Below are 13,254 nucleotides of genomic sequence, written 5' to 3' on the forward strand. Positions count from 1 at the left end.
ACCAAGTGTATTCTGGTATTGTACGAATGAGATGTGACCTCCCCTCCCTCTGGCTTCCTATTGGTTGGCCCACATGAGTGTTTCAGTGTCTATTATTCATCATCATCATCATCATCATCATCATACGTCATAGTGGGTGCAGCAACACCGCTCACTTCCCCCTGGGGAGTTATTTTCATCATTGACTGACGACTGTATGTATGGCTTTTGACATACTTTTCTCCAAGTCCCAGCAGATGTCAGCCTAAAACTACAGACTAGACCTGGAATAAACCACTTAGAGTAGCTCTCTCTCTCTCACTCACTCTCTCACTCTCTCACTCTCTCTCTCTCTCTCTCTCTCTCTCTCTCACACGCACGCACGCACGCACGCACGCACGCACGCACGCACGCACGCACGCACGCACACACACATGACTGATTTTAAGGCCTACAGTACATGACTAAATAATGGATTGCTAATGCAGCTCAATGTAGAAAAGAGTGTTGTTATTATGGATGTCGTCACATCAATGGGGCTCGGATCGAGTCATACATCATAGATACATATGTCATAGGCGACAGACGTCATACTGTAGAACCTACAGTGTGTACAGTGTAGATGTAGATGACGTATGTTACTGTCCACATCAATGCCAAGCCGTTCCCATGTGGAGTCCGAGATGTGCATGATTCCAATTATTTTGTGCAATTAGTTAAAAACTAAAATCTCCTTATTCTAATGAGATAGACTGCAGTACTTTTCTATGTGACTAGATGTTCAGGCCGCTTTTCATCCTGAAAACTTAGTTGTCTGTTATAATATTAAACAGATGAGCATGTTACATTTGTGACACTCATCATCCACCCAAAGTCTACCCACACAGGTCATTTTAATATACTGTATGTGGTTGTGACTTTAGCGTTAACAGTTATTGTGCAACATCACAGACTTCCATATTTGGAAAAGACTGATATGGAACTCAATACATTTGGATATGTCTTATATAGTCATATGAAACTGATGACGTGAGCATCAAAGCTGGTTAAAACATCTCTGGCAAGTGCAACCATTCAGCCTTTATGAGCCTTAATCATGGAAAGATGATCCATTTGATCAGTGAATGGAAGACAAACCCTTTAACCACTATTACCATACTGTTCCTGGATCGGACCGCAGACTGATATCACTCACTAGTTATGTACTTTAGTTGCTGGACAACACTGTGGTGGGCCAGACAATCTAATCTGTTCATGCAAGAACAAAGATCCAGTTACTGTGCTAGTTAGTTTATCATATATCTTGCGTGAAAATGGCTGACAGAAAGAATTATAATGTGCCGATTCTGCCCAACTCCAGTGCAAATCTACTGTTTAGCACGGCTCCAGAGTTTCACTTGAATCTGCCATTCATACCGGTCAGCCAGGCCACTGGTCCTGATGATGTGTTGTTACCAGACGATTCAGCTGAGGTGAAAGAAGCGGATAGCTTCCTTGGGCAGACCTCTGCCAACCTGTCGGCTCCCTCCACATTCAGCTACTTCTTCAGTTCCGAAACCAGTAGCAGCCATGACCCATTTGCAGCGATAGGTCATCAGCCATGCCCGCCACGGTCACATCTAGTTGCTCTTCCGGAAACGACGGGTCCCACTTCTGTCCCCAATAGTGCCCTTAGCATTGTTCCACCACCACCTCCTGGCCCCGAGACTAACTCTGCTCCTGCATTCAGTAGTACAGTTTACCAAACCACTACTGGACAACACACTCCACAGGGCTCCCAGCTGGGTTTTAACCCATACCGCCACACTCCCATCAGCAGCAGAGCCAGCCCTTACATTTCAGCTCCAGTACTGCAGCTGTCACCTCAACCACCACTACAGCAAGCCCCCTATTCTCTGAGCCTACTGCCACAAGAGACGTTCCAAACAGCAGGCCCTGCATTCACAAAGCTCCCTCCCACACATATTCTGACACCCTGTCCTCCTCCTGCACCTACCACAGATTTGGCGCTTGCCAATCCTGTTATGCTACACAACAGCGATGTCTATGAGCCCGTTCAGCCTCACTGGTTCTACTGCGAACAAGTGGAATCACAGAGTGTCTGGCTTCCTTTCAGTATCATCGACTCCATTCAGCTGGAGGAGACCTATAATTCCATTCAACCGGACCCAGAGAATGTGATCGTGTGCACAGACGGAGGCCGCTATGACGTGCAGCTGTGCAACCGCACGCGAACCGCTGTGTATTGGGAGGAAGAACCCACGGAGATCCGACGCTGCACCTGGTTCTACAAGGGAGACTCCGACAGCCACTTCATTCCCTATTCAGAGGAGTTCAGTGACAAGCTGGAGGGAGAATACAAGAAAACTGTGTCCACAAACCAGTGGCAACGCAGGCTAGAATTTCCATCGGGCGAAACCATTGTCATGCACAGTCCAAATGTGATAGTCCAGTTCCAGTCCTCTGCCATGCCAGACGAGCGGGGTACAGCTCAAGATGGTCAGACCAGGACCAGGGTGATGAAGAGGGGCATTGATGATGACCATGATGAAGTGCCTGACGGAGAGCTACCTAAGGTGGATCACCTAGTGTTCATGGTGCATGGAATTGGTCCTGTGTGTGACCTGAGATGTCGGAGCATGGTGAATTGTGTGGACGATTTTCGTACAGTGTCACTGATGCTAATGCAAAGTCACTTTAAGAAATCCCAGGATGAGCATGTCATCAGAAGGGTGGAGGTCCTCCCAGTCCAGTGGCACACAGCTCTACATGGAGATGCCACAGGCGTGGATGAGAAGATAAGGAAGATCACCTTGCCCAGTGCTGGACGTTTACGACACTTTACCAACAAGACGCTGCTAGATGTGCTTATCTATAACAGCCCCACGTACTGCCAGACCATCGTTGACACAGTTACCCAGGGAATTAACAGACTGCATGCCCTGTTCATGAAGAGAAACCCGGACTACACAGGAGCTGTATCAGTGGTTGGACATGGCCTAGGTTCCCTGATACTTTTTGACTTGCTGTCAAATCAGAAGAATGGTAACCTTGCAAAGGTCATGCCAACCATGCCAACTAATAATGAAGTTCCTGAGGTAAACACGGAACAAGATGCTCAGGCAAACAATGCTGTCGCACATAAAGATGAAGGAGAGGTGTTTGAGGATCTATCTGCTGTCCTGCAACATCTGGGCCTATCTGAGTACAAGAGCACCTTTGAAGAAGAGAAGATTGACGTTGAATCTTTGCTCATGTGCACAATTGAGGACCTAAAAGAGATGGGAATCCCACTGGGACCAAGGAAAAGGGTTGCTAAATTTGTCAAAGACACATTGAATAAGCAGGCCACTCGCCAGGCGGATGAAGAAAAGAAAATGGGGGTGAAGGACCTCAGCCAAGGGGTGGTATCACCACAGGCAGTACCTGAACCTCTGACTGATCACACCATCACAAAGCTGTGTGTGGGAAGAAACATCTATGTCGATTACAATCACTTTGAAGTTGGCACTGGACATGTGTCAGTGATCTACAAAGCCTTGGACTTTGAGCCAGTGAATTTCTTTGCCCTGGGCTCTCCAATTGCCATGTTCCTGACAGTCCGGGGTCTGGAGAAGATCGAAGAGACATACCAGTTGCCTACCTGCAAGGGTTTCTTTAACATTTATCACCCCCTGGACTCGGTCGCATACAGGATTGAACCCATGATCGTTCCCCACTTGGACCTGGAGCCGGTTTTGATCCCACATCACAAAGGGAGAAAAAGGATGCATCTGGAACTGAAAGACAGTCTCTCTAAAATGGGCTCAGACTTGAAATCCGGCTTCATCAGCTCCCTGAAAAGTGCCTGGCAGACACTCAACGAGTTTGCTCGTTTTCACACCTCCTCCGCCCAGCTCCAGGTGGAGTTGGCCATGGTGGCAGATCAAATCAAAGAGGTGGAGGAGAAACAGGTGCCGGTACATGAAGAACGAAGCGTTTCGGACAGTCCTGAGCCACATCACCAAGAAGTGGAACCCCAGGTGAAGGTAGGTATGCTGAACGGTGGGCGCCGCATTGACTATGTCCTGCAGGAGAAGCCTATTGAGAGTTTCAACGAGTACATTTTTTCCCTGCAGAGTCATCAGTGCTACTGGGAATCCGAAGACACAGCACTGTTCATTCTCAAAAAAGTCTATGAATCCATGGGGATTAGTACATTAATGCAATGATGTACAATAAACCAGACTGAGAATGTTACCAAATGTTGTGCCAAATTCTTCTTTTTGTAACCCAAGCGCCTTCAACAGCTGAAGTTCGAAATGGCTTCTTCAATAAGTTAGCTCTAATTAATCTAATTGGTCTAATGCAGTCCTAGATTTTATTTAACAGTTTATCTCTCTGTAACTTTTGCCTCTGTTGCAGATTTTTCTTTACATGTGACTTTTTTTTCCCCACATCAACCAAGATCGATAAAAACATCGCATGGATGCACCTGGGTCTCAAGGTCCTCTGGGTTTCGGGTCTCGCAACATCATACCCCTCACTCAGGTGACCCAGCTGGGGTGATCAAGTCCCGACTTACGTCCTAGTAGCTACCCTCGATCAGTCCCATCAGGGAAAAACCAGGGCCACACAATTCGCTGCTCCAGAACTACTCTGCCGGTATTGGGAGGTAGAACCATCCGGCGTGTGGAGGGACTAGGTTCTGTGGGTTGACTCCTGGCCGGGCACCTCCTACACCTCACCAGGTCCACTCCTGCTCTCACCAAAACCAAACACAGAACATTAAGTGATTGCCTCCCCCTCACTCCCCCATGGGATTACAATATATAACATTAGAGACAACTTTGTTGTCATTTCAGTGTGCATTTACTAAATCTTATCCAGCATGCAGTTTGCGTTAAACAGTGATATTTTCAGTAGTGGGTGAGGTGGGATAGATTAGGGTTCAATCATCCTCGATCCTACTATAAAATGAGGAACCGTCTGTCTGTCTGTCAATATTTGCATTAAAATATACTCAAATACTGAAAGTAAAAGTACTTGACTCATTATGCACAATGTCAAAGTTAAATGCTTTGAAAATAGCAGATAAAGCTCGCTGTGAGCTTGTAGATCGGCTATTTTCGGCCTAAGTTATAAGCATATAGGGCTGAAGTGGTTATGTATGTTTTACTATGAAGATCTCCATATATGGAGATGACCTGTTCTGACATTCTATATGTTGATCCCTCCCCACCCGTCCTTCCTCTTCGATGTCTCCCTTTTGACTGATACGACCTGTCCATTCAAACTCTAGACGGGCCCGCCTCAAAGTTATAGTGCAGCCGCACCTGGCAGCCGGCGAAAACTACAGTTCTCAACAGGCCCGAAAATTAAGGCCCGGCCCTACCTGGGCCCTCATCAAACCCTGTACACTCAAGGCACGCTCCATATATGGCCAGTACAGAATTCATTCCATATGTTGTTCCGACCCCCCATGGCAAAGCGCCAGCAAACTAGTAAAGCACTCTTTGCTTCTAGCCCTCGCATGAAATGCGAAATATATCTCTGTAGCGGAAATATAAAAAAGGTTTTTACGTACATACCAATACAAAGGCCGTTTGTGTAATTAGAAAGCCTACTTTCCTTCACGCTGGGCAAGACCTAAGCTGTAGACTCGTAGGACTAGTAGCATGCCAAAGTTTGTGCTATTGCCATTGAGAATGCATTGGGCGTTTTACAAATCATTTCAAAGTAAAAAGTTCCAGCATGTGTCTCCACAGTAAGCTGAATTATAAAAAAGTGTGAATGGAGTTTCTAGGTGAAAGTGATTTTTTGACGTGCCATAGAGCTGCCATTGAGCCCCATTATACATTTCTCAAATTTGAAAGCACTATATTTCTAAAACTATGAAACATTTCAAAGACTCCTTTCAGGCAAACATGTCCACCGTAAGATGAACCTAAATAGGTTTGAATGGGGTTTCTAGGTGTAAGTATGTAGGACTAGTAGCATGCCAAAGTTTTATATTGCCATTGAGAATGCATTGGGCGTTTAAGTTAAATAACTCAGAAACTCAAATTTATATGTAGTGCTTCAAAACATGAAAGGAGATAATACTCTGAATATTAAAGCAAGATGGGAAACAGAGGGCAACCTTACTATATCAGCAGAAGAATGGGAAAGAATATGTAAACATCAGTGGAAAATGAGTAGTTCCCCCACATGGAGAGAATTCAGCTGGAAAAATGTGAGTCGTTTCTTTTGCACTCCAGCCCAGAAAAGACATTACACGTATCAGTCGGACTGTTGGAGACTCTGTGGGGAAACATTGGCGAATAATTTTCATGTGTTCTGGAGTTGCCCTTCTGTGGTTCCATTTTGGAGAAGTGTCCACAGTGTCCTGGAAGCAGTTGTTGGTGTTGACATTCCTTTTGATTTTAAAACCATGTATCTTGCAGATCTGGAAGGACTTCAATTTGCAAAGCAGGATCAGTATCTACTGAGGGTACTGCTGGTGGCATCCAAAAAAGCCTTAACAAAAAAGTGGCTTACAAATGTTATACCAACTATGAATGAATGGATTGATTTAATCTATAGTATATTTATTATGGAGAGAATTACATTCAGCTTCAGAGGTCAGGTTGAAGTCTTCACAGATAACTGGTTTAGATGGATTACTCATGTTTCTACCATAAGACCTGATTTTGTATAGATTCAGTTAAACCTGTTTAACCTGTATATGCACCTGTTTGAGGTACTTATGTATTATGAATGATCATCAATGGAGAAGAGAGGCAGACATCTCCCCTTGTGTGTATTGTACGTATATTGTCTTGTTTTGTTTTCGGTTGTATGTATTGTCAATTGTCAGTCGTTTCGTTTTCATGTATGTTTGATTAAAATTCAATAAAACGTAAATTGAAAAAAAATAAAATAACTCAGAAACTACAAATCATTTCAAAGTAAAAAGTTCCAGCATGTGTCTCCACAGTAAGCTGAATTATAAAATGTGTGAATGGAGTTTCTAGGTGAAAGTGTTTTTGAAGTGCCATAGAGCTGCCATTGAGCCCCATTGTGAATTTCTCAAATTTGAAAGCACTATATTTCTAAAACTATGAAACATTTCAAAGATTCCTTTTCAGGCAAACATGTCCACCGTAAGATGAACCTAAATAGGTTTGAATGGGGTTTCTAGGTGTAAGGACTATAGTAGCATGCCAAAGTTTGTGCTATTGCCATTGAGAATGCATTGGGCGTTTAAGTTAAATAACTCAGAAACTACAAATCATTTCAAAGTAAAAAGTTCCAGCATGTGTCTCCACAGTAAGCTGAATTATAAAAAGTGTGAATGGAGTTTCTAGGTGAAAGTGCTTTTTTGACGTGCCAATATCTGCCATTGAGCCCCATTGTGAATTTCTCAAATTTGAAAGCACTATATTTCTAAAACTCCCCGGCCGGGTCATACCAAAGACTCTGAAAAATGGGACCCAGTGCCTCCCTGCTTGGCACTCAGCATCAAGGGTTGGATTGGGGGTAAGTCCCTGCGACATACTAGCGTCATGTCCAGGGGGTGTACTTGTGTAGCCTACTAGCCTCACGCTACAGAAACAGGAGATAGGCTCCTGCCCTATGGGCCTCATGGCTCGGCAAGGCTATCTTACTTACTTTACAGCATTTGCTGTGTGTGACTGACAGTAACATTTGGCAGATGTTTGTGGAAATGTTGTATTTGTGAGAAAAAAACTGTTTATACTCAGTAGAAAAGTGTGACTTCTAAATACCCTCAACAGATTCTGCTCTCAAACCTTTTCATGTCAAGCGGGACCCACAGACCCCCCATTATGGCGTTACCTCTGGGGGTCCCTGGACCTCACTTTGAGAACCACTGCCATAAAGGACCATACCATGGTATATTTGTTTAGGGCTGTCTAAGTTAACTTGTTTAATCGCGACTCTCCTATATTTTAAATAGCTATTATTAATATTCAACATTGGCTATAATATCCTCTGTTCAATTTAGTTTCGTTTTATTTTGTAGAAATCTGTATGAGGTGAAGTCCATCCTTTAGTGTTGATGTAACACGTATTTTAGTGAACCCATTTAGGACTGAGGCCAATTCTAAAAAGCCTTATGAATCCTGACCTAATACTGTACATACTGTACAGAACCCCAAAAGGGGTTCCCATCCAGAAGGGTTAAAACACCAAGGTGGACACTATATTATATATTATTATATATTATATTTATATAAGTACATTTAGCAGATCCTTGCTGCAGCCTTACCAAGCCAGCATATTTTTCCACTCCCATGTTGGTGCTATTTTATCATGATTATTTGTGAGGACTGATTATATATAAAGATATAGCCTAAGTGGTGAAGTGGTCCTTTTAATTATCAAAATGCTGATTGGTGTTCTGTTCTCATTTTAATAGCCTAGGACTACATTTTACAGTTGACCCCCGGCCCAGTATGCATGCCTATAGTGGCCTACCAATACCAAGTATTATATGGGGACATATGGAATATGGCATGATAGATGGCCACAAACTCACAAAGAACTGCCTGAGGGGAGTAAATGTTGTCCAGCTCCCCCTAGTGGTTCACCATGCTAACCAGAAGTGTCAAATTTCGCTGTCACGTGTGTGCTGAGAGAGAGAGAGAGAGAGAGAGAGCGGCACATATGACAGTCCGTTTTGTACATTGAAGACTTGACCGAACGGATGAGCGTTATAATAAAACAGTTAAAACTTACTTATTTTGAGAAGCTGCTATAGTTTCTTCCACATCACCGTTGTGGATATCCTACTGGGGGACGTCAATACGATGCGTTCACACAGATAGGTAAGGCGATAATTGTCTTCCTTTTGGCATTTAAGTTAATTGTTTTCTTTACGTGTATTTAGCGTAGCCCTATATCATCATTATAATAATCTACCATGTGTTACAATGTGGGCTAGTGAATGAATGGCAACGTATACGCTATAGCCATCTCTGTCAAGTGTCAACTTCTCCTTAACTCGTTATCCGATATATAATTATAAGGCTGCTATCTGTCATGACTGAGCTTGTATTCATTTCACTAGTTATTTTATGCAAGTAAATAATTCATGTACTATCATGTTGTAGACTTTAGGTTCACTGCAAGCAAGCAAATTTCTTTCTGTTATTTTTCGTCTGAAATAGCTACGAACTTAAAGCTCACTGCCACACAATAGATTAGTCTCTTCTCTTGTTGTGTGACATGCCGGTTGGGCCAATGGTGTACAATACACACAGTTAAGTAACTAAGTAGAAGTACTTAAGTACAATTTTTAGGTATTTTTTACTTTACTGGAGTAGCCTACTTTATCTTCTAGCCTACTCCACTGAAAAAGATTGTACTTTTTACTATATAATCATTTAAAAACTTTGGTTACTAATTATTATTATTATTATTATTATTATTATTATAAAACATTTACCACCTTAGCAGCACTGTCTATTGCCAATATACAAGCTCACAGTCGCGAGTCGTTGTGAGCATGTAGATCTGCAATTTCCAAACATTTTAGTATTTTTACTTTTAATACTTCAAGTAAGCCTATTTCCATGCGAATACTTTTGTACTTTCACTCAAGTGACATTTTGAACACAGGCCTTTTTATAACTTTGCTATTCGCTATACTTTTACTTGTTTGATAATAAATATCAGGGTACTTCTTCCACCACTGATCATCAGTGATGCCGGCCGGGCCACGGCGGGCCAGTCTGGCTTGCTGGGGGTAAGGCAAGCCCCAGCTGGGCTGGGCTGGGCTGGGGGGGCTGGCTATTGTTCCGTCCACATCAACTGATTTGCATGCATCATCTCACTTGAGCATCTGGCCTCCGAGTCTAGTCTCCTTTGTTCCCCTCTCTCAAATTTGGCCCATTTTGTCTAAGTCCAGCAGGTCATTCAGAGCCCCCCTGCCGACTGTAATTATGTATTTGTGAGCTGCTTTTGTGTGTGTGTGATCTTTTAATAACTTTAACCCTTCTTTGACATCACAACTACACTACACAGACCATTGGCTTGGACTGACATCTGAGCTTGTGGCTCAGCTGGGCATCTATTTATTGTCCTTGGTGTGTGTATCAGTGGTTCTCAAACTGTGGGTTTCCCCAGTTGATATGCTTAATTTGCAACATTTCTTTCTCACTCACTGAACTGTCTACATGTTCAGTAGACAACATGAAAAAAGCAAAACGACATGCACATCCACAACCATAACTTGGGCAGGTGCTGCTGAGTGACAGTAAGCAAGGACAAATAAATAAACTCTCGCACACTGAGGGCTCCAATGCCACAGATGCTTTATCGCACCACAAAAAAAAGCTGTGACGTTTCGAGCTCAAAGCTCTTCCTCATACTAGACAACATCACACAGGGTGGCCATAACACATTTACTAGTTATACAGTAACACCATTCACAGCAATCAGGCAGGGAGATGTGTATATAAATATAACGGCATCATATTTCTCCGCCAAAAATTTCCATTCTTGAAATAGCTCTCTCCCGGCCGTTAATCACATTCACACTCATCAAAAACCAGCACTGTTTATCTTCCACTGATGTAGTGCGAGCGAGGCTGCATTTGTTTAGAGGGAAAAGCCCCTAAGGATGGGTGGTGTGCATTTCAAGGCTTGATTGGAGACTCAAAACAATTGCAGGGTCACCAAGGTTCCAACAGGGCTGAAAACTGATGCTTTCAGAGTGCAGTGCAGTGCCATGGGCGAGTATTGTATTACAGAGTTTCAGCTTTAACAGAAGCACACAAACTTAGCATCCTTTGAGTTGAAAAGCCACGCTTGAAAATGGGGCCTGTTCCAAAACAGAACAAATCCTGTGTGTTTATATTGGAAAAACGTGACATCTGAAAATCACAGCTGCTCAGTAGTCAATATTGTGGTCATTGTATCCTGAAAAAGGATACTCTTTTGTAAGCTGAGATCTTGAGATAACAAAAAAATCATTTTGAGGGATCAGCCATGAGCCGGTTGGGAAACCTTGGTGTATACAGTTAATGGAACCAAATGGACCTGTACATGTACGTAGGGTCCATAGGATGCTGCCCATGACAGCATCCTATGATGTCATGGGCCTACAATATTTTCCTATGTTTCAGAAGGCCCCTGCCCCACACAACCTTACCCTGATCTGAACCAAACATGACCCATGCCAAGCCTAATAAGGTCTATCCTAATACCTAGTACTTCAATGTATTAGCTTCATACCTAAACATCTCTAATACCTACACAGTTAACCATTTTCAACCTGATACAGTACCTAACCTAACCTTCTCAGAGATGGTTTACCAGGCTAGGTTAAGATTAGGCATTAGGCATCAGAGTCTAATGCATTAAGTCAACCATAACTAACCTAATTTCTAACCTTGTATACCTAAACTTAACTGTCCGGTTTGGTGTGATACAACAAGCATTCATTGTTACTGATTCAAAGTTTTACTCTGAATGGGCAACCAACATTTAAGTCCTTGGTCTGCGAGTCATAGAGCACTCCTTTAAAGTGAAGTAATTAGACCAGACAAAAGTGATACTGGAGCAGAGAAGTATCAGTAACATACAATACAGTACAGTAATAAGCCATTTATACAGACACGTTCTGTAACTGTGATATGTAATGTATAATGGGCAGATATATATATATATATATAATTATATATATATATATATATATATATATATATATATATATATATATCTCTTATATCGATATTGTGATTTAGGAGACTAGATATCGTCTTGAATTATTTTAGCTTAATTAGCTATTTAATTTTGGAGGTCTGGGGAAAAAACAATAAATCTATTTTCTACTGACAAGCAGTGCCGAATCAACCCCCCGAGGGCCCTGGCCCTCATGTGATTCACGTGCATGTAACACAATCAAGAACGAATTGTGAATGAATGCGTGTGCGTCAGCACTATCGCCGCTGCACCCATAGAGTTAATAAGTCTGCTCCCGACGCTTTTATCTGCTATTTTTGTGTCTCTTCCCACCAAGTGGTTAACTTAAGAAACTGTTGGATGACCAAAAACACTAGCTGAGGGTACTGTGTTGCGTTACATGGAAATCGGTGACAACTGTACCCATTTGAAATAGTCTCGCACAGGTCCCTGCAAGCTGCGGGCCCTGGAGCTTATAGCTTCACTAAGTCCATTGTGAATCTGGACCTGCTGACAAGTACATGCAGCATTCAGTCAAATTGTGCCTTCAGGCAGCACCACACCAAAGGAATCATGATAGTCCAAAATGAGAAAATTAGTCATCTTAGGTTTAGGTTTATGAACTAAACTCCAAAATGTTAACACTTTTTGAGTGGATGTTCCATCTCTCGGCAACATTGAATGACATTGAAGAATCCCCCACAAAGCCTGTTATGCGCTACGCCCTAGAATCTTAGCACATTCGAACTGAATTCGACTTTTTGAAATATACAAAATGTCAGAGCAGAGTAATACAAACAAGTTACAACAGCAATTTCTATTCGGCAATGTTATTTGGCCAATACGGGAGCTTTTTTGGAGTATGATTAATATTCCATTGCTGCTTCATGAAGACTATAAAAGGACAGTTGTGATCTGTCTTAAAGGGCTCCGTTGATGTACAAACATGAGAGCCATATGAGTGCATGGAACGGAACACTGTAACTGTAAGTCGAGTGGATGAAACCCAAACTGCTTTGCCCTGAACCGTTTTTGTGACGAAGATGGACGGCCTTGATGAGTCAGCAACATCTGTCAGCCAAGCAGCCAAATGGAGGCAGTCAGTCAATCTGTGGGAGGGGCCACACACCACGAACAACATTCTGTTAAAAAAAGTTATTCAAAACAAGTCTGTTAACCACATTTCAACCCTATAGGCTACATCACTTATTTGACCTCCAAAGTATAATAGATCCTCTTGCAGGGGTTTTCAACTAATTTTGGCCAGGGACCACCATCCTGACTAAGAGCAACCTGGAGACCACACTATAGTGTTGGGTGGGTCCATCATCGACCCACCTGACACAATAGTGGCGGGGGTTCATGCACCATTACGTGGGTTAAGTTTAGGGTGACCAACCATCTTACCATAATCACAGTAATCCTTTCATATTCCATCATATTCAACGGCTTTTGGAGAGCAATGCATGAGACAGAGGGCAGGTGTGTGTGTCGGTATCAAGCTGACACTGACGCTCGTTATTGTTACAAGCATCAAGGCAATTATGTTTGTCAAATAGGTTTACATCTGGCTGATTGATACAACTTGGTTGGTTGTGTGTAAAA

General features: G+C 42.8%; 2 protein-coding genes across 2 annotated transcripts in view; both read left to right on the forward strand.

Moving 5' to 3' along the window:
• Positions 1–1,292: 1,292 nt before the first annotated feature.
• LOC306921304 (SEC23-interacting protein-like) lies at positions 1,293–4,190 on the forward strand (the record flags this gene model as incomplete). Its single annotated transcript, XM_079498413.1, has 1 exon — positions 1,293–4,190. One exon carries the CDS (start codon positions 1,293–1,295, stop codon positions 4,188–4,190), a length of 2,898 nt encoding a protein of 965 aa, XP_079354539.1.
• A 4,460-nt stretch (positions 4,191–8,650) lies between these two features.
• The window catches only part of LOC306922611 (E3 ubiquitin-protein ligase pellino homolog 1-like), a 33,924-nt gene continuing 29,320 nt past the window's right edge, over positions 8,651–13,254 (forward strand). Inside the window, exon 1 of the mRNA XM_079500332.1 lies at positions 8,651–8,789. The gene's annotated coding sequence lies outside the window, so the exon portion shown is untranslated. The remainder of the gene's footprint in view (positions 8,790–13,254) is intronic.

This window comes from Electrona antarctica (assembly GCF_951216825.1).
Source record: "Electrona antarctica genome assembly, chromosome: 4".
NCBI lineage: Eukaryota > Metazoa > Chordata > Actinopteri > Myctophiformes > Myctophidae > Electrona > Electrona antarctica.